Source organism: Lissotriton helveticus, chromosome 6, assembly GCF_964261635.1.
Source record: "Lissotriton helveticus chromosome 6, aLisHel1.1, whole genome shotgun sequence".
NCBI classification, from domain to species: Eukaryota; Metazoa; Chordata; class Amphibia; order Caudata; family Salamandridae; genus Lissotriton; species Lissotriton helveticus.
Genome location: NC_136067.1, coordinates 1,133,099,418 through 1,133,121,997, shown reverse-complemented (window position 1 = coordinate 1,133,121,997; position 22,580 = coordinate 1,133,099,418). Strand labels below are relative to the sequence as shown.

Genomic DNA, 22,580 nt, shown 5'->3' with positions numbered 1-22,580 from the left:
AGCCCCGGCCCTGTGAAAAAAGTGCCAGTGCTGCGCACCTGAAAGAACCTGCTCAAATTAAGCGCTGCTATCTGCCCTTGTGATGAACATTCAAATCAAACTACTTTACATTTTGTCTTTTTTGTCAGTTTTATCTTCCATTTACCAGGAGATTTTTAATACCTCTTTTGAGCAGACACACATTTTCCAAGTGCAAAGCGGCGTTGTATTTTCTGCAGCAACTCAATAACCATGATGTTTGCTTTGCTGTTGGGAGCTTTTTGAAGTGTATTTTAGCAAAGAGAAGAAGCATGCTGTTTTAATTCCAATGCACTTTACCATTTTCCTGCATGGATTGTATCTGTATTGCTGCTAAAATGTCCACCCCTGGTGCTAACCCCTTTATAGGATTGATTTTTATTATTCATGTACTATTGGTTATTTATTTGCTGCTATTTATGGCTGCGGTTATCTTTTGCACTATTAGATAATATCTGCTGCTATTTATGAACCCAATCGCTTTGCATTGTCACTTTAGTTCAAAGAAAAAATTACAGTATTTGCTTGCTGTTGTACTCTTTTTAAATGGAAAATGAGTTTTGTATTGTTGAGACGTGTATGATTTTATAGGATGTTTTTAATATGGTGTATCTTTTATGACCTTCTTCGAAGGACGAATAATGAAAGAATTGAATTGATTGGACATTGTATTGTATTGTATTGTAATTGCATTTATATAGCGCTTACTACCCCATACGAGGCGTCAAAGAGCTTTTTCGGCGGGTAGCACGCTACTCCGGGACCCATAGAGGATTAGTGTTGAATTAGTACATTTTAAGTTGTGGATAGGTTAGTCAGTTATTTGGATTTGGAATGATAGCAGAAGGATAGAGGAGGACAAAGGTTTGTATTTATTTGTCGCTCGCTTGCTGACGCATGCTATTCAGGAAGCCTATAAAGGATTAGTGGTGAAATAATATGGTGAAATATGAGGTAATTTCAGTGGTGGATATTAGTCTGTTACTTGGAGTGAGAAGGATAGCGGATGGATAAAAGGGGAAGCAAGATTTGCATTCATATAGCACTTGTTACCCCTGATGGGTGTTGAAGCGCTTTTCTGGTGAGTAGCATGCCACTCCGGAACCCATAAAGGATTAGTGTTGAAAATTAGTATAGTATAAATATGAAGTAATTTGAGTAGTAGATCTGGTATTCAGGTATTTGGGCAGTATATTAGTATAGTTGAATATGGAATATGGAATTTGAGAAGTGAACATGTTAGTCTGTTAATTTTAATTGAAAAGGATAGTGGAGGGATAAAAGCGTGAAGGATTTTTTTTTAAGGTCTTAGCAGTAGGAAGAGGCTTTTGGATGAGTAAAAAGGAGTTTTGGAGGGAAGGAGTCAGAGGGGAGAGTTTAGAAAGGTTTGTTTTAGGGGATCGGTGTAGTAAAAAGAGGTGCCAGATGATGCAAGGAGGGGTAAAGCAGGAGAGAGTCTAGAAAGGATTATTTTGGCGATCATAGTAGTGGTATGGGGTTTGGGATAAATGAGAGAGTGGATGTAGAGGATATATTGATAGATGTATAGGATGAGAGATAGGGTAGTGCATTAGGAGTAGTAGAAAGAAGTTTGAGATGAGTCAGAAGGTTGGGCTAGAAGATATATAGAGCGAAGTATAGGCTGAGAAATAGGCTAGTGCATTGGAAATGCTAAATTAGAAGAAAGTGATAAATATATAGATCCATAAGTACATTGAAAGTCTATAGATACATAAAGGAAGTAAGTATATTTAGATTAAATATATTGATAGAGGCACAGGATGAGAAATAGGGTAGTGCATTGGATATGCTTTTTCAGGAGAAAAGTAACAGACACACAGTACATGGAAGGTACATAGATGCACAATGGAAGTATGTACATGTAGACCAAAGATGATTTTTATTTATTGATGAATATTATTATTATTATTTTTTTTATTTTCTCTTAACAACATAATTATTTTACATGTTTTGTAAAGTAATACTCAACGATAGGTACATATCTATAATGAAAACAAATGCTTATAAACAGAGGGATATGCTGTAATTTTCTTTTTCCGTATGGTGCTTATGTGGGGAAGAGCCAGATCTTGAGTAGTTTTCTGAAGATAAGGTGGTTGTCGTAGATCTTATGTTGGGGGTAAAGAGTTCCATAGTTTGGCTGCTTGAACAGAGAAGGATGTGCCACCCATGGTTTTTTTCTTGTATGGTGGGATTTTGAGGCGAGATGCTCCTTTAGAGCGGAGGTTCCTTTGTTGAATGTGTTTGATGATTTTATTCCTGATGAAGAGTGGTCCTATTCCATGTATTGCTTTGTGGGTAATACAAAGCAGCTTGAACGTGGATCTTCTGGCAACCGGTAACCAATGCAGGGCTTTCAAGGCAGGGGAGATGTGGTCTTGTGGTTTGATATGCAAGAGTAGTCTGGCAGCCGAGTTCTGAATCCGTTTTAGTCTTTTCATGGTCGTTAAAGGTGATCCGTGGTAGAGGCTATTGGCGTAATCGAGTTTGGATAGAACAAGGGAGATGGTAGCTTGGACCTTGTGTGGAAATCCCAAATGAGGGAAAATTTGTCGCAGCGTATTTATAGTAGCAAAGCTTGATCTTGCTAGTTTATCCACTTGGACATTCATCGACAGCTTGGAGTCCATGGCCATTCCGAGGTTTCTTACTTCCTTCGATACTTCAGGCAGTGATCCCAGTTCATCAGGCCATGCGGCAAGCGGGTTGTAATTTTTCCAATCGCCACACGTGAGTATTTCAGTTTTTGAAGCATTCAATTTGAGATGGCTCCAAGTCATCCACTGATCCACGGCTCTGAGACAGCTGAAAATTGGTGATTTTCCAATGTCTTTGGGGCATTCCAGTTGAAGGAGTATTTGCGTGTCATCTGCATAGCTGTAGCACATGAAGTGAAATTTATTGATCAGTACTGGTAAAGGCTTCATGTAGATGTTGAAAAGCATGGGCGAGATGATAGAACTTTGAGGGACCCCTGCTTTTGTGGAGTACGGTTTGGACGAGAAAGGTGGGGTGTGGATGACATTAGTTCTGTTTCGAAGGTAGGACGTGGTCCAGTCTAGAGCAGTTCCCTCTATGCCGGCCTTATAAAGTCTTTGTTTCAGAGTGTCATGGTCAACCGTGTCAAAGGCAGCTGAGAGGTCCAAGAGGAGTAGCGCAGCAACCCCGTTGCGGTCAACTGAATTCTTTAGGTCATCCCAGATGGCAAGGAGGGCAGATTCAGTGCCTCTTCCCGGACGGAATACTGTTTGAAAATCTGAAAGTATGTCATTCTCTTCAATGAATTGCGACATCTGGGCGAACGCTGCTCTTTCTATCAGTTTGTCCAGGAAAGGTCCATTTGTAATGGGTCTGTAGTTGTCAGGGTCCAGCGGGTCCAAGTTTATTTTCTTCAGTAAAGGGCATATGTATGACTTTTTGAGTTCTTCTGGAAATATTCCAGTAGTTAAGGAATCGTTGATGATTCTTCTTACTGGAATGGCAGCAGAGGTTGTTAAAAGAATTGTCTTGAAAGTTTGCGGCGGACAGGGGTCAGAAGGGCTGCCGGCAGGCCTGCTTGCTTTGACCGGGTCAATAAATTCATCGTGTGAGATGTGTTGGTAGGAACGGAGAGGCTTGATTAGAGCATTCTTGGCTAGTTGTTTTGTACAAGGGTTAGTGCTGGTGCTTTGTTTCTGTTGTAAGTACGAGACTAACGTGTCTGCTTTGTCCGTGGAATGATTTGCCAGTTTGTCTGTGAAAATTGAAAATTGATTTAAAGAATCCCAGTACACTGATGAACATCTTCTTTCTAAAACCAAACAACCTACAGATATCGCAGTTATGAAAGCCACCACTGTGAAGAATGTTTTTTTACCCCAACAGTCACAACAGATCGCAATGTGTGCTCCATTAAAGGTGAGACTTTTATTGGGGGCTTGCAATAGGATGTTTTTTATCTAACAGCTATCAAACTGAGTTTGGCAGGAAGTGGACTCTAAAAATCTGTAACTTGGTTCCAATTTTGAGGACTTGCCCTTCAATTACATCTTCATGATTATCATCCTGCGTGAGTGTGTCCTCTTTACAACTGCAGCATCTATCTATGTGGTCCTAATGAAAACCCGATCTAAAGAACGCTGGCCTGGTAGAATTATGCAGACAAATTGTATAGGTTAGGTTTTTCCAATAACATGAATGTGTGAACTTGATAACTGACATGTTAAAACAAAACTGTGTTTTTCTTTATGCTGAAAAAGAGCGGGCTTCCACTTTTGCTAACCCTCCGGTCGGATGGCTCTATTTTTCCTTACGATTCACCATTTCTTATGATTCACCCTTATTTTCAAATTCAGATTTCGTCCAGTTAACAAACTTTGTTAGCATAAATGGCTTCAGGAGCAAGAGCAGTGGAAAGCAGAATTACATTTTAAATACTGGGCTAACTGTAGAAATGTAATCTGCTGCTCTGAAATGTATAGGCCCTTTAATACGCATAAAAGAAGGTCCCCATAATTATAACTGTCTGGTTGATGGGAGCCAAAAGGAAGTTACAGCAGCTCCTGCGTGTAATAAAGCAAGGTGGCAATCTTTAATTGTGAGCAAACCACACACATTCTCAGTTTGGCCTTCACCATGACACATATCCCAATAAAGAATTCTAAACTTTGGTCAAAACAAAAGTGGCCACACATTGACAGGGGCATTTTACCTATATGAAATGAACAATCATATGTACCTGAACCTAGATCCTTAATGCAGAAATTAAAATCACAATATTTTTTAAAGGCCCAAATCCACTGGAAACACCGTGTAATGGTGAAATGTATCATCTGTAGCAGGGTAAACATTTCACAATAAAAGTGTGAAAAACAGATCGCCGACCCCCCACCCCCCCCCCAATTTCTGGAGAAAAAAACCGTGACAACATAGACTAGTTAAGAGGGAAATATCACACCTCCACAGGAACAGAGGAAACACAATTCTCAGACACACTGATCAATGAACAAGCAACACGGAGCAGCTAGGTAGCTAATCAGTTCCCAAATCAAACATATATGTTGTAACAGAAACAAAACCACTATTACCTGGTGCTTCTTCAAGAGTATCCAACAATGTTGCTTCTAAGCTTCCTGCTATTTCTTTGAACCTGTTAAGAAGAGCACTTGGCTAAATGCTGTTTAAAGTGTAGAAGCATCTGTGTAACACAATATAGAACAACTTTCAACAAGAAACAAGTGCTAGTCTAAGCTTTTTAAAGCTTTTTAAAAAATATTAGGAATAAAAAGCATGAAGACAGGAGGAGTCTACTTTATCTTGGCACAGAGAGCTGTACTTCCCTATTCATAGCATTTAAAGCATTTTAAATGTTAAGAAAGGCTTGCTCTTTCCTGTTAGCTATTACAGGATCTAATGTTTGAATTGCATCTTTTGAAAATGTTGTTTAATATTAAATTATACTTTAAATAGGTTACAAAATATATTTCTAAAAAGAACATTACGTTTTGTGATCATATAGTCCCTGCAAAACAGCCTGCAAGTATTAGTAAGATACAGCACATTTGAAACCAATTATTTCAAGAGCTTAGATTAACATGTAAGCTATGATTGCCAAACTTGGTAGACTCAGCCCTTTATCTTCACATGGCCGATAAAGTAAAGAGTGTTGGGAAGTAATATGAGACCACCCAGTTTGTGTGGAGCACTATGTAATTGGCCAATGTCATCAGAATTACTTTAAGTACAGCATTTCTTTTAGAAAACAAGTATAGTTCAGTCAAGCTGTAACTAACCTGTTGATAATGCAGTCGATCTGTAGCTAACTCATTTAGCGAAAAATAAAACAGTGATGTAGAATACATACAAAATGCAGAAGTGCAAGCTAATAGGCTGCAGTTTCTTGTTGGAGTAAAATAAAAAGAAGCACAATCTTTCTTTGGTACCTTTGTTGCAGTATGAGAATGTAAATACTGCACATTCATTCCTAATTTCATATAATTCTCAGTTCCAAAGTTTGAAAACAGTTCCCAAAATGGACAGAATCTCAAGAAAAGCATAATACTTATAAAAAGACACAAATAAGATAGAGAGAAAACACTTTTAATAGGGATATCCGTAATAAAATGTGATATTAACAGTATGATACAGCAAGAAAAGTGACCATCACGTTGAACATACCCACTCAAGAACTAGACTGAGCATGCACTTATAAGAAAACTTTAAGACACTGACGTAGAGAAGTCATTATAACCCTAATGAATGCATTCCATTTAATGAAGAAGAAAATAATGCAGTTTAAGACCTTTTGTTTTGTTATTTGGGCCCTTAATGAGGAACAAACGGGTTTATTTTACAATCCACAATATAACACCGAGCAACAAAAGGTGCAGTAACAGAAAGGAAAATAATCTTAAAACATGATCATAGAAAATAAATCTGTTTTCTGAGTCTGCTCAAGTTAGAAGCTGTGGACCACAATGTTTGCAATCAATGGAATGCTTCACTTCAAACAGAATCAGCTGTGACAACAATGAGACTTTGACCCCCAGCATTGTAAAAAGAGAAAAAGGCAAGAAAAAAAGTTGTTCAAAGACTGACCTTATCTGGAAATAAACAGGCAAATTCCATTTGTTATTAAAACTGTGGTAGGTAGGATGTAACCTCAGCCTTTTCACACTGGCCTGTGACCCACACTGTAGTTCAAATTTCCGTACAAAGTCCATGCTTATGGTGTACTTCTGTGGAAGAGAGGACAGCCTGTGAAATCCATTACAAACCCCTGCTGAAATAAGCTTTTGCAAAACTACCACCTGTAATCACAATGTATTATCCCAAAGTGTTGACGCTCCCTGAGCTACTTTTTTTGTATAGAGAGTTCCTCTCAACGCTTCTCATATTTACTTTATAGAAGCTCACAACATTATTGTTCAATACAGATTGGATGTTTTAGTGCATTTTTACTTATTTTGTAGGGGAGACATATGTGCTACATGACTGTCATTCAGGCACTAGCTTATTACAGCTACAACCAAGTTGTTAGAGTTATAGGTGTACAACTGGGAAACATTGATCATGTACTGCAGTTTCCAGCCTCTGCTTTATTTCGTATGTATTTGAATCACTGTCCTACTTCACAGTATGAAGCATCAGAAACGGAATCTAGCATGGAACCTTATTGTAGGAAGCTGGATCCCAATATAGGGCACCAAAATGAGTCTGAACTGGGGTGGCAGAGTGGGCTAAAGAACGGTGATGGATCAAACCCAGATCTTTTGACTGGGTGTGAGTGTATGATTGGTTCAGATGCTCCGTCCATCACCACCCCCTTTTGTACCGCTTTGGCCGCCATAAGTGTGGCAGGGTATGCTCAGACGTGAGTCCCTTGCTCACTTTGCCACTGGATTCAAGCAAGCCGGGCTGAAGACGGCTGGAATGCCAGAAACTGGTCCTCGGAAGCTTGTTTCCGGTCCAGGGAAGGCATGGCTTGGCAGTTCGGGCTGGACTGTTCCCATGAGGCACAGGGTCAGACTGATTTGCATATAGCCATGTCTGAACTGGGGTGGTAGAGTGGGCTAAAGAACGGTGATGGATCAAACCCAGATCTTTTGACTGGGTGTGAGTGTATGATTGGTTCAGATGCTCCGTCCATCACCACCCCCTTTTGTACTACTTCACAGTATGAAGCATCAGAAACAGAATCTAGCATGGAACCTTATTGTAGGAAGCTGGATCCCAATATAGGGCACCAAAATGAGGTACACTACAGAGAATCCAGGCAACCCTTATTGATTTACAGGGGTTAAATAATAATCTGAAATGCTCTCATCGGTAGTGTGGGTGAGCAGTTTGAGTTTATCAGAGGATAGCATTAAGCATTTATTGCACACACAGTTAGTAAATGAGACACACACTCAATAAAGAAATCTGACACCAATTTATAAAATAACACATTTTGTATACCAATATCATTGTAATCGGGTAAGTACTTATCGAGTTAATCAGTTTTTAATTATGAAGAAATAAGAGGTAATGTTATCCTATATGAAAGAAACATATACTATGTATGGTCACTTGTCAACGTCTTACAGAAACGTTCTTCTGGACTTAAGGTAAATATGGTGCAAGGTCCAAGGCAGCACCAATAGGTGACCTCGGTCGCTTCTTGGCCGTCCAGGAACAGAGGTGCTTTTGGTGGCGGTTGACCCTTGAAGTAAATGTTAAAAAGAGGCTGCAAGCAAGGATTGGGGCGGGGGCGGGGGGCAGTCCGGCTGAACCCAAATGGGGCTCAGGTCTTGAGGGTCTTAAGCATGCAGGGACACCGTTGGTCCATTCGAACTTGGGCTGGGGGGCTCGTGTGCAGTGGGGCTTTGTCCGGCAGGATTAAGCTCACTGTTCTCAGTTTCCGGCAGACAGAGGCTGCAGGTGGCAACTGGGGGACCAGTCTGGCCAAACCCAAGGGTAAGCTCAGCTTTTGTGGGTCTCAGAACCCCGTTGGCACTGTCACCTCTCACGGACAGGTGCAGTGGGGCTCGGGTGCAGGGGTGCTTTAAGGCTTCGGGTTGCGGTGCTCAAAGAGATGTTTTCAGGTTGTTGAGGTGCTAGGCGTCCTCCAAACGTTTTAGGGAGGATCTCCAACTTTTGGTGAGTCGCCCCAGCGATGATGGAAGTGTAAGTAGCCTGGTTGGTGAGTCGCCCCAGCGATGATGGAAGTGTAAGTAGCCTGGTAGGGTTTTGCGGCAATCTTGGGTGCAGGTATTCCGTTTTTGCTCTCTTCGGTTCTCCTCCTTTCTCCCTTGGTTTCCAGTAGTCAAATTTGATTTCCTTCTGTCACAGGGCCACGTAAATACTCAATTTAGGGGTGTTAAAAGGAGTGAAGGGTAGTAGCCCATAGGCTACTTACTGTTGGGGTCACTATACATTGATCAGATCAGTCTTATGACACATTTCAATATTCAATAACATAGGGCTAATCCCTGGGTTATTCCAAGTAATCAGCACTGCATACATTTTGGCCAACAATTATTGCATTTATAGGATATGTCATTCTAACTATGAACAATGTACCAACTTATCAATCTCAGGGCCCAAAGAAAGGAAAATGCTATTTACCAGTATGCATCTGTTTTTGGCATGTAGAGCTGCAGATTCTCACACTTAGCAATAGATCGCCATCTGGGGTTGGGCTCGGATGATTGCATGTTGTTGTCTTGGAAGAAGTGTTTGTAGTCCCTTGGACGATAGTGCGCATGGGCATCGACTCCATCCTTAGATTGTTTTTCGCCATGATGGGAAATGATTGAGTTAGTAGAAAGAAAAAAGATGTCCGTGTGTATATCTAAATAAGATAGAACTGGAACAGATACAGGTCCCGAGAAGGCGTGTGGGCGTGTGAGAATCCGCAGCTCTTCATGCCAAGAACAGATGCATACTAGTAAGTAGCATTTTCCATTCGAGGCATATGAGCTGCAGATCTCACACTTAGCATAGACTATACAGCAATATCTCCCCTAGCGGTGGTCACCTGTATCTGTTGCAGTAGTTTGAAAGAGAGTTTTGAGGACAGCTTGGCCTACAGCAGTTTGCTGCTTGGCTTGCACATCAACATCAATAGTGTTTAGTGAAGGTGTGTGTTGTAGACCATGCTGCTGCCTTACAGATGTCTTCTAGGGGAATGTTCCCTAAGAAAGCCATAGTGGCTCCTAGCTTGCGTGTGTAGTGCGCTCTAGGAGGAATTGATAATGTGCGTTTTGCTTTTTGATAGCATATTTGGATACATTTTACAATCCACCTTGCAATACCAGCTTTAGAGATGGGATTGCCTTTATGTGGTGGAGAGAAAGCTACAAACAAGTGTTTTGTCTTGCGAAATGATTAAGTTCTGTCAATGTAATAAAGAAGGGCTCTTTTCACGTCTAGGGTGTGTAGAGCTCTTTCTGCTACAGAGTCTGGGTTTTGAAAAAACACTGGCAACTCCACTGATTGATTAAGATGAAATGGAGTGATGACTTTAGGAAGGAATTTTGGATTTCTTCTGAGGACCACTTTGTTGCAATGTAATTGTAAAAATGGTTCCTGTATAGTGAAAGCTTTAATCTCACTTACTCTTCTAAGAGAGGTAATGGCAACTAGGAAAGCTGTTTTCCATGTGAGGAACTGTAGTTCACATTTGTGTAAAGTGTGTTAGACCTGACCCTTTTGGCAGGTTCACCCCGAAACTTTTTGCTTTTGCCTAGCCTGTGTTGGTAACCTGGTGTTGGTGATTTTAGGCCTCTGCGCACTTTTTCACTGTGGTACAGTGTAAAGTGCGTGCGCTCTCTGTGTGTGTGGTGAGTGACCTGATGGGGAATATGTATGACCATGGTAGTTCCTGATGTGTGGGGAGTGCAGGGTCGAGTTTGGTATGTGCGAACTCGTGAGATTGAATGCTGCGCAATGCTGTGTGCGGTGTGAATGGGTCTAGTGTGGAAGTGCCACTTCTAGACATGGGTGTGCGTGTGTAATGGGGGCGTGGCCAGCCGGGCAACATGGCGGGCGCAACTTGCTAGAGCTCCGCTAGCGAGGCCCCGAATTTATCCTAAACTTTCCCTTATAGTGTGGTGGGCACCCGCCAACGTGGAGCGGAGGAGCTGCGCGACTGTCTGGGAACGCCGCCGGTGCAGCTTGTAGCGGACAGAAGGGCTGGGGCGCCGAGAGCCTGCTGCCGTGGAGGAGCTGCTGACGGGCCGCTGTAAAGGGCGCGAAGCCCGACCGAGTCCCGTAGCGGAGGGGACCTGCAGTTGCTGGTGCGGAGGAATCCTGCCTGCGGCGGAGAATTGTGGAGTACGCCTGGGGAGCGCGGCGGCAGCCCCGGATCACCTGCTGGGGCACTGACCAGCCCACGGAAGGTGTCTTGCGGTGCCCGCGAGTGGACTGGACGGCGAGCCGCCATCTTGAGGCCAACTGCGACCGACTCTGTGCGCTCCTGACGGTTGGCGAGTCCTGCAGTAGAAAGTCAGGCAACCGATCTGCTGCCGGTTGTAAGACGAGGCGACACCCTGCGACGCCCGACGGCTGGAGGCAGCGGGAAGACCCCGAGGTGAGCTGGGAAAGCCGGAGGAGAGGGGGCACGGAGCCGCCCGACCCCGCCGTGCGGTGTCCAGAGACTGGACGGAAGAACAGGGCGCCGAGAGCCCGCTGCCGGGGGGCGCTGCTGACTGACTGCTGCAGGGAGCACAAAGCCTGCCCAGGCCTGCTGCTGCTGGTGTGGAGGAGCCCCCGTCTGCGGCGGTGAATTAGGGAGAACACTCGGGGAGTGCAGCGGCAGCACTGGACCGCCTGCCGGGGTGCTGACTGGCCTGTGGTGGGTGCCTCTGAGCGCCCGAGAGGGGACTGGTCACTGAGCCGCCATTTTGTGACTGCCGGCGCCTACCTCCGCTGCGGAGCGAGAGAGCGCTCCTGACTGCTGACGGACCCTGGAGGCGGCGACCGGGGGGTCAGACACCCGATCCGCCGCCGTTTGTGGGAGGAGGTGACGCCCAGCAGCGCCCGACGGCCGGAGGGTGCAGGTAGCCCCCGCGGTGAGCGGGGAGAGCAGGGAGTAGGAGAGCACGAAGCCGTCGGACCCACCGTGAGGTGTCCAGGACTGTGGGGCTAACGCAGTGAGGCCTTAGAGGTGAGCAGTGGAGTCCAGGAGGAGGGGCACGGAGGCGGCGCCCTGACCCGGTGTGCGGGCCGGTGTGGGAAAGAAGGCTGGGAACGGCGGAGGAGATCCCCCGCAGCCCTCGCTGCGACCTCTGGGGGACGTAGTGGACTGCCAGGGCCCTGAGGAGAGCATAGACAGGGCGCTCACGACTGAGGAACGATTGCCTGGCGACCTCTCGAAAGCATTTTCAGTGCCTGTGAGGGCGACCCCGAAGAGAGGCCCCCACCTTTCCACGCTGGGCAGCATCTGGCACACGGCTTGAAGTAGAGGCCGGGGGCGGACTGCAGTGGTGAAGGAGCTTGACTGGCCCTGGGCGCACCTGGAGCTACCTAGACGCGAGAGGGCTTGTACATAGCTCCTGACGGTAGCACCGCGGCCGCCCGCGAGTCGGGACTCTCGACGCACGGGGCACGGCTGCCGGCGCATGGACCTGCCCCCTGGGAGACGGCCCGCGCTCCGGCCATCGCCTGAGCTGGAGCGGACCACACAATAGTCCGTAGGCGTTCCCTCCTGGCACTGCTCACTGAAAGAGCTTGGACAACGCCCCTGCTGGTACTGACGGAGATTCCTTGGGAACCGACCGCTGACGGCTGGCGAGTGGCGCCCAGTGGCGAGAGACAGAGGCCGCAAGTAAAGGAACTCTAAAGCAGTGGACCACCGCTGAACGCCCGGCGGGAGACAGACTGACGAGACCCCGCTACCCAGAGATCGCACAGCGACCACTGCGCAGCCGGGAGTGCAGAAGCCCACGGCACAGCAAATTGCTATGGGTAGACTGAAGGACAAAGCGCTGCTGCGGCAGCAGGAGGCGAGTGGACAGGATGAGACGCAGGACCAGCGGCGGGCAACCGTAGACCCCACAGCTGCATTAGCGGCGAAAATGGACACAGTTCTAGCGGTAGTGGAACGCATAGGGGCGACTCTAGAGCAAACTAAGACGTCGCTGGAGGGGCGGATTGACAAAGTGACGTCAGATTTCACACTGCTGCACGCCGACCACAGAAAACTGGCGGAGACCGTCACAGAGCAGCGCCAAATAGTCCAGGAAATCAAACCTGTGGTGCGCAGCCACGCAGCGGCCCTCCAGGACCTGATAGACAGGGTCCATGAGCTGGAGGATCGTGCCAAGGATGCTGAAGGGCGCTCTCGGCGTAACAACGTCCAGGTAGTAGGCCTGCCGGAAGGAGAAGAGGGGACAACGCCAGAACGATACACTGAGACGTGGCTCAGGGAAATCCTGCGGCAGGGAGTACTTTCCCCGCAATTCGTGGTGGAACGGGCACACAGAGTGCCTGCGCAGGCCCGGAGGGTGGGAGACAGACCCCGCCCGTTCCTCTTCAAACTCCTCAAATATAGAGACCGGGACACGGTGCTCTGGGAAACCCGGAAGCTGAACGACCTGCAAGTGGGCAATAGTCGAGTAATGCTTTTCCCGGACTATACTGCGGCGACTCAAAAGAGACGGGGCTCGTACTTGGCTGTGAAGAAACAACTCAGAGATCTGGACCTGCCCTACTCACTGCTCTTCCCCTCGCGGCTGCGTGTAGTGGCAAAAGAGAGCACTCGCTTCTTCGACACCCCAGCGGACGTCTGGGACTGGTTGGAGGAAACCGGGCAGTGGTCGGGGACAAGGCCGACGAACCAAGAGGGCGGCAGATGGCAGGAACAACGCTTCAGGAGGAGGAGGAGGAGGAGACGGAGAGGGGCCAAACGAGGGACAGGCCTGGGACAAGCGGCGCCCAGCCCGGAGAAGATACGACAAGAGGCATTGGAGGCGGTGGCCACGCTGGGCGCGGGATCGAGCCACGGAGGGCCAGACCATGGCCGACAGGATGGAGGTGGTGTCAGTGGGTCCTCTTCGCCGTCCACTGCACTGTCGGATGACATTCTGCCGCCGGAGGTGACACCTCAGACAGCGGACTACATAGTGTGACAAGCGAAGGAAGCAGGATGGACTACTGCATGGCTGATGTCCCTGAACACAGATCCACTGTATCCTTTGAAAGTCTATGGTACCGCACGGATTGGTAACTTTGCTGGCCCACTGGCCCAAGTACACATAGACATAGCAACAGGTTGAGCCACTGTGCTGCAGGTGCGCGGGCACGCTGCTCATCTGGGTCACAAATGCATGTGCTGCCGCACAGGGAGGCGCTGGTGGGCGCCTCGCGTTGGTTAGTACGCTCCACTGGTGGTGGCGGCCCACACGCACCCTAACTGTGCTGGCGCTCCGCTGAGGGAGTTCCTTGACGGCACCACCGACTGCGCGTTCCCCACACGCACACACATTGCGTTCATAGTACACTAGGCAGCTGCTGAACATTGCGCTCGCAATAAGCTAAGCCATAGTTTGGTTGAACAGTTTGGACACATCCCCCGTTGGGGATACGCCCATAAAGTTATGAACTTCACCACAGTTCTTATGTTTCAGATGCAGTCACTGGCGCCTCCTGACAAAGAACCCACCCCTGGACCTCCCACGGCACGCCCCTGCCCCCCTGGGCGAGCACAACACAACACAACACCTCACATGGCATGCACTAATATCATGACCTGGAACATCCGGGGCATGCACACCCCATCGCGCCGATACTCTGTTTTTGCGTATCTGCAGCGTCATCACATAGGGATCGCGCTCATACAAGAAACACACAGGTCTCGAGTAGAGCTGGACAGGCTCCGCAGACGATGGAGCGGACAAACTTATGGCACTACCTACTCAGCGCACGCGCGGGGCACTCTGATCTGGGTGAAGGCGGGGGTCCCCTTTCAACTCACGGACACGCAGGTAGATGCGGAAGGGCGATATACATTAGTGAGGGGAAGGCTTAACAGGCAAGACATACTACTGGGCTCCATTTATGCCCCTAATGCTGAACAACCTGCCTTCCTAGCGTCTCTAAACCAAGTCCTTCAGCAATACGCGGGCCTTCCCTAGTTACTAGGAGGCGACTACAACATGGTACTGAACACACAGTTAGATCGCTCATATCCACCCCTGCGCGCAGCAGCTGCGACCTCTCTGGTGCAGGCGTTTGGAGACTGGCTGACACACTGGGCCATCCAGGACCTTTGGCGGGCACAGCACCCCACAGACAAGCTATACTCCTACTACTCGCCGGTACATGGCCTGCATGTTAGACTAGATAGGATAGTGGGCTCTCAGTCCCTGAAATGAAAATGAAATAGACGTATTTGTAAAGCGCACTGATACTACTAAGTGTCCTGGCGCTGTACTCATACCGCTAGGGAACCCTTCCTGGCTTTTCCCCATGAAATGTCCACTCATGGGCATCCCCAGGGTGCAACCAGGCATCCCCAGCGCTGTAGGGGGCCGTTGTGGAGACTAAGCAAGCTATTGCCCAGAGTTGCAGCGTGTGACCCATGCTTAGAGTAGGCACCGAGGCGAGAAATCAGGTCTGGGGGAATTATGAGCCCAAGATCCGCCGAGACCAGCCGAGGCAGGAATTGAACCCTGGTCCCGGGCCAGACCTCTGCATCAGGGTCTGCCGCTCTAACCATTGAGCCACACTTCTCCACTCCAGTCCCTGCTCCCGCCCATAACCAAGTCGGAGTATTTAGGCAGGACACACTCTGACCACAACCCCCTGTTATTCCAAATTAGCTGGGCGGCTGACAGACCACCGGTGCCCACATGGCGACTGCAGGCGGCTGCGCTAGAGGATGCAGAGTTCAGGTCGTCCCTAGGGGGTGCCATTCTCTCCTATTTTGAGGACAATGAGGGCACGGCGAGCGGCCCTTTGGTGGAGTGGGATGCACATAAGGCAACCATACGGGGCACTGCATAGGGACCACGTGGAACATCCGAGCACGACTATCAGCGTCCCTGACCCGCATAGAATCCGAACTGCAGCAGTATGAACGGGAGGGGGAGGGTACGGGTAGGCATGCGCTTAAATTGGAGGGATTACGGAATGAGCACAAGGTCCTGATCGAACGATTACGGTGCCATAACTATGCGGCGCATACGGTCCGGATGCACGCGAAAGCAGACAGAGCCGGACGTTTGCTCGCCTGGCTGAGACAGGCCGCGGAGCGCAGCGTGCCAATAGGAGCGTTCGGTTGGACAATGGCACTGTGGTATACACGCAGCGCGAAATACACAGGGCGTTCACGGAGCACTACCGGGACCTTTACAAGGCCCGGGGCTCTGGCCGGGTGGGCGCGGTGGCTGCCTTCCTGGGGCTGGTCACATTACCCACGGTCACCGCCGCACAGGGGGAGGAGCTAGGTGCCCCGCTCACACTGGAGGAGGTGGGTGACGTGATCCAGGCATTAGCAACTGGGAAAACGCCGGGACCTGACGGCCTGCCGGCTGAATATTACAAAGCGAAAAGAGACATCTTATCGCTGAGGCTGCTTCAGATGTACCAGGAGGCGATAACATAGGGCCGACTACCGTCCTCGCTGCGGGAAGCATTTTTGGTGTCCCTGCCCAAGCCGTATAGGGATCCAATGTCCCTGGGCTCCAATCGTCCATTGGAAATTCTCAATACGGACTATAAAATATTGGCCAAGATGCTCGCCGAGCGCCTGGCGCCACTGGTCCCCCATCTGGTCCACCCGGACCAAAATGGCTTTGTGCCGGCACGGTCAACATCCCTGAACCTCAGGAGATACTTCCGAGTAGCGGCAGAGGCGACGACGGCTTGGCCCAGGGCGGGATGCCTGATATTGGATCTGGAAAAGGCCTTCGATAGCCTCGAGTGGGGATATCTCCGGACGGTGCTGGAGGCGTTTGAACTAGACAGGGAATTCCTAGAGATGTTGGGGCTACTGTACAGGCGTCCCGTGGTCCGCGTTCGCTTGGGGCCATATGTTTCGGAGGAGGTGGCAATAGGCAGAGGCACCCGACAGGGATGCCCCCTGTCGCCGCTACTCTTCGCGCTGGCCATTGAACCTCTAGCGGCAGCTCTGAGGCAAATACTAGCCGATGGGATCCCGCTGGGAGATGGCACACATCAGGTGTCCCTGTACGCAGACAATCTGCTGATATTTGTCAGGGACGTGAACAACATGCCGGAACAGCTGGGCCCACTCTAATTCAATTTGCTGACCTCTCGGGGCTCCGAGTTAACGTGGGCAAGTCCTGTCTCTTCGCCTTCAATGGCGAGACGCAAGACCCGGAGTACACCCTTCATGGTGCAAGAGTGAGATGGTGCCCAGACACGTTCAAATACTTGGGGATCCAGGTATACCGGCAGTCGGCGGACCTGCTGGACGGGAACCTAGGCAGAGCGGTCATCGCGCTCAGGGCGCAGGTAGGCGTTTGGTCCACGCTGCCTCTGACGACCACGGGCAGGGTCGTCCTGGCCAAGATGGTGATGCTCCCTCGCCTCCTTTACTACTTCACAAATCTCCCGCTGTTCGTGCCCGCGGCTTTCTTCTCCAAGCTCAATGGGATCCTGCGCGACTTTATATGGGGCGCATCCCGACACCGGCTGGCTCTAGGGAAGCTATTTCTCCCCATAGACAGGAGCGGCCTGGCTGCCCCCTGCTTCGAGCACTACTACTTGGCAGCGCAGCTCCAGTGGATTGCGCGCTGGCTAGCAGACAGGGGGAGAGAGGACACTGCTACGGATGAGCCGCCTTACACCTTGGAGCGGATCGCCGCGCTGTTCCACCCGCTGGCAGAGAGGGCCAAACCTGCCCCGCTCCTATTGGGGGTGGCATATCGGTGCTTCCGTAGGGCACTATACCTCACGAGGAAAGTGCTCCCGTACGCGCCCGCAGTGCCGTTGGAGGGCTCACCGGGAGGCGAGGGAGTCCTAACGCACCGCAGGCTTGAGCACTGGCGGGAGGCGGAGGTGCAGACGCTGGGAGACCTCTTCCAAGACAGAACCCTGATCCCCTTCGAGTCGCTAGTTGCAGAGACCGGGCTTCCCCCTGGGGGATTCCTAATGCACAGATCGCTCATAGCCCGGATGGCGATGAGGTGGGGTGACATGGCGGAGGAGCCAACACAGCATCTGGTGATCCAGTACCTCCACGTCATGGGCAAGGGCAAGCACCTCATTAAGTGATTTGCCGCGTCCCTGCGTCTACACACAGAACTGGACCTAGCCCCCCTCCGTGGGAAATGGGAGCGAGACATGGGGAGGCCGCTGGCGGACAAGGAATGGGAGCGAGTGCTCAAAAGCCCGGTGCGCATACCCAGAAACATGCGCTTTCGCCAGATCCAAGTTTATATAGTCCACAGGGCCTACCTCACCCCGGATTTAATTAATAAATACTTTCACAGGGCGGATGCAGCTTGCCCCAGATGCGGCGAGATTGCTGCGGATCTTCTTCACCTCCTGTGGCGCTGTCCGTGGCTTGGTCTTTACTGGGGAGTGATACACGTCCGGCTTGTGCAATGCACTGGTCGTGACGTCCCATGCGACTGGCCAGTGTTCCTCTTGCACCACTTCAAACGGTCCCCTACTGCCAAAGCGTCGTCCAGATTCCTGGACCTGGGAATGATAACGGCGGTGCGACTCCTGACGAAAAGATGGAAGGCGAGGGATCCGCCCAGTGTACTGGCGTGGACCCTGTCTCTCCTCTCGTGGGGCCGAGCGGAATGGACTGCCATCAGGAGGGAGGAAACGTTGGGACTGCGCAAGGAGCCCATGGCGACAGATGGGAAAGTATGCTCAATGCACTCCAGGTGGCGGAGACTGAGGCGGCTGCGGAAGGGGTTGAGGGCATGGAGGGCAGAACAGAGCATCATGGAGAGGGAGGCGCAGCGACCACCACCGACAGCAACAGAGGCAGCAGCGGCACCGATACCAACGCGCAGGTGGGAGCCCATAGTCGGGAAGATGGGAGGGTGTAGTGAACTGAGGGAACACACGGGCGTCAGCAGAAGAGGACAGAGGAGGGAGGGGCGCGAAGGGCTGACCAGACATATTGAGAGGTGCAACACACATTCACTGATTAAAATAGGGGGGAGGAGGGTCTTGGGTGGGAGTACGGGGGATTGATCTGTAATGGGTATAGGTGTTATGACTGCATCTTGTTCTATTTCGTTGCTACAAATGTTGTGGTTACAACCGAGCAAGGTTTATATGAACTGGCAATTCAGGTGGAGAGATGGCGCAAAGGCTCACACGTACTGCGGACATGCATGAAGGACTGGTGTTCAGATGGTCCCTGCATATGTCATAACGAACTAATGCCTCTGTAGCGATTGATGTCGCCAGTGTACTGACAAGGGAGTATTAGGGAGCTTGTAACTATAATTGTAAATGCTGTCTAAAAAGCGTCCGTTGTGATCTTTGGAATTGTTCACCACAAAATGCCAATAAAAAGAGTTGACAAAAAAAATGGGTGTGCGTGTGTAGTGACTGTGCTGGCACGTGATTGGCTGGAGCTGGCGTGTGAGCCTGGCTCCAAGAGTCTGGATGGGTCTGCCCCGGTGGTGAGTGGAGAGATTAGCATGCTGATGTGAGGGAGGGGTACACCTGGGACCTGAATAGGGCTGGGCTTTCCCCACACAATGCTGGCTCCGCCACCTGTGGAGCGACTGATGACCCTAGCCTGGCCAGTGAAAGGTAGTTCCCCACAACCAGTTGTAGCTGGTTCTCACATTGCCTACACCCTGCAAGACAAAGGATTCTGCTGTATAAATGTGGGGCTGTGACCCCATGTCAGTGTTCTTGTTTTCCCTAACTTGAAACAACCAGGGGCGTGCTGCTGCTGGGGCCCAGGGGAAGGCTTGCCTCCCTGGGCCCTGCCCAGTCCCTGGATGCAGGAGTACTCTTCTTTGTTGGGAGCTGTTTTGCTCCATCTTTATTCCTCCTGGACTGCTGGAACCCTTTTGCTTATGTCCCTATTTAAAAGACTGTGGGGACTATGTACGTTACTCCTGGCCCCTGGATCTTGGCTTCCTCTAGCGCTATTGGAAGCGCTATCTTTTTATGGTCCGGCCGAGGAGGGCGTGGGCCGCGCCGTGCGTTGCTGCACTTTGTACTGAGGAGAGGCTCCCACCCCGGGATGCTCCTGGGATGGCGCGATCGGACGGGTGCCCAGCCCGCTTAGTTTCATAATTATCACGGGTGCCACCCCGCTTTCTATTTCGCTGTTATTTATCCTGAGGGAGCCTACCCCTCATTGCAGCCAAAGAGCCCAGGAATCGCCGCCGCCGCGGCCCGCCTGGTTGTGGGCGGGGCCTACGACGGAAGCAGAAGTGCTGCGGGAAGTGGGGTGTAGAGAGAGGAGGTCGGGAGCCTACCCCGCCTCCTCGAGTACCGGTGAGCTGGCTGCGGGGCTCCCATGCGGAGGGGAGAGCCCCGCGATGGCGTCAGACGAGGGCGGAGAGCGTCCTGCACCCTATGAGCAGACCGGGAGAAGTGAGGCTGGGCTCCGTAACAAAGACGGAGGAGACGGAGCCTGCCCTTGTCCCGCACCGCGAAGAGAAGTCGCCGCACGAGGAGGACCACCCTGAGCAGCCCGGTGAGTAAACAAGGGCTGGGGGTGCCGTGTGGCGGAGTGTTGGTGCCTGCGTAAGGCACAACGGGTGTCTTGGTGCATTTAGGGCGGCCCCGGATGGCAGTGGGCCGCCCCAACGTTTTGTGTAATGATTCCGCTGAGCCTCAGATGGCTCCAACGAGGGGCATAATTGTTTTAGAGCCCCGAGAGGCTCCTGGAGGCAGTTGTACTTTGGAGCCCCGAGGCTTGCAGGGGCCATTGTGATCACGAGTCCCCAGAGGGGGGACTCCAACGTCTGGGCAGCATTATTGTTCTTGAGCCCACGAGGCTCAAGAGGCCACAGTTGTTTTGGTTTCAGAGAGTGAGGACCCTGTTGCAGTTTTGTTGTTTCCCAGCTGCCCAGCAATTAGTGGGCAGCTGCACCGTTTAGGCGCCATGGTAGAGAGAGTCCCTGTGTGGGACGGAGATGGCACAGGGGTGCCAGGCCTTCTACAGCTGCGCAGCACTTAGTGCCAGCTGCAACGTTTAGGCCCTGGTACTGTTCCCAGCTGCCATCAATTAGTGGGCAGCTGCAACGTTTAGGTTTGCGCCGGTGGCGCACCCCTGACTGGCGCTGCATGGCACCCCGCCCTGACATTCTGGACACATGGCATTTGAGCCCCTTCTTGAGATGGCCAGTTGGCCAGGGGGCTGGTATGTGGGTAGGGCGCAAGGCCCTAAGGTGATTTCTGCGCAATGTGATTTTACTATGTTTATAATGGTAATTGCCTAATGTGATTTTTGCGCAATGTGATGTTACTATGATTATGAGGTTATTTTACCTATGTAGGTTTGTCAGTGAGAGTTTACTTCACTGTGAGGTACGCCCCTAAATGTGAATTATTCTTAGTAGGCAGAGTCTAATGTGTTTAGACTAGTGAGGAGATTGCCTACTGTATTTTTACTGGTAAGGCCTAAATGTTATTGCTGCGTAATGTGCTTTGCCTTTATGCTTGTGTTATACTTCTAAATGTGCTCATGCTTAGAAGTTTGCTTTGCCTAGTATGTTATACTAGAGAGGTTCTGTGTCCATGCGTGATCTAGGCCTATGGTTATTAGTATTGTGTAGTGTGTACCTACCTTTACCAGTGGTTACTGGTGTTCTACAATTGTCAGTTTGTGTTACAGTTATTCTAAGTGCTAGTTCTACTAAGTGCTGATTCTGACAGTGGCCCATGTGGCCCTGTCCTGATGTAAATAATCCCATGTGAATATTGCCTGTGCCAGTTGGCACAATGTATATTGTGATTACTATCTGATGTGTTTAGACACTACAAAAGTTATTTTTACATAACCTTGTGTGGATTTCCTTTTGTAGTGTGCCTGGGATGTTGTTGCTGTGTGCGTGCGCAAATACTTTACACATTGCCTCCGGGATAAGCCTGTCTGCTCGTGCCAAGCTACCAAGGGGATGAGAAGGGGTTATCTTGGCGTGTGACCCCCTTGCCCTGACTAGAATGGTGGTTTCTGCCTGGCTTTGGCGTAAGCCTTAGCCAACCAGAAATCCCAGTTCTAACAAAGGTTCAAACGGGGGTTCCATGAGCCTGGTAAGAACAATATTTAGGTTCCACTCTGGAGAGGGTGGTAACCTAGGAGGAATGATTCTCTTTAATCCTTCCATAAATGCTTTCATTGCAGGGACTCTAAATAGTGACAAATGTTGTCTGTTTTGTAAGTACGCAGCACGGGCTGCAAGATGTAAACAAATAGATGAGTATGCCATATTACATCTTTGTAAATGCAGTAGATAGCAAATGATATTCTGGATGGAAGCATCCAGTGTATCAATAGCATTATTGGTGCAGTAAATGGCAAACCTCTTCCATTTTGCAGCATAGCAAACTCTAGTAGTGGGACGTCTGACTTCTTTAATGGTGTTCATACAGTCTAGTGGCAGGTTAAGGTAACCAAACTCTAAGACTTCAGGAGCCAGATCGCCAGATTCAGCTGACTTGGATCTGGATGCCTGATCTTTCCATGGTTCTGCGTTAACAAGGATGGGGACATGCACAGTCTTTGGTGTGGAAAAGGTGTGACTTTAGCAGCGTGTGAGCCACGTTTGGCGTGCCCATGTGGGAGATACTACGATTAGTTTGAGAGACTGTTGTTGGAGCTTGCGTACCACTAGTGGGATTAGTGGGAGTGGGGAAAAGCGTATGCAAATCTGCCCGACCAGTTCATCCATATCGCATTGCCCTTGGACAACAGGTGTGGAAACCTGGCAGCGAAGAATGGGCATTTTGCATTGTCGTGTGTGGCAAACAGACCTATATCTGGTTGTCCCCACTTGTGGAAAAATGGTAGAAGAACTTGTGGTTGTAGCTCCCATTCATGAATCTGTTGTGTCTGTCGATTTAACAGATCTGTAATCTGATTGTGAACTCCTGGAAGGTGTTCGGCTAGTAGATATATT

At 49.7% G+C, this 22,580-nt stretch overlaps 1 protein-coding gene across 1 annotated transcript in view; it reads right to left on the bottom strand.

The window, feature by feature from the left end:
• The window catches only part of COG2 (component of oligomeric golgi complex 2), a 358,467-nt gene that overhangs the window by 130,100 nt on the left and 205,787 nt on the right, over nt 1-22,580 (bottom strand). The window contains exons 10-11 of the mRNA XM_078648793.1: nt 6,616-6,755; nt 5,106-5,167 (exon numbers count right to left, since the gene is read on the bottom strand). Coding sequence (XP_078504919.1) covers nt 5,106-5,167; nt 6,616-6,755 — 202 coding nt within the window. The remainder of the gene's footprint in view (nt 1-5,105; nt 5,168-6,615; nt 6,756-22,580) is intronic.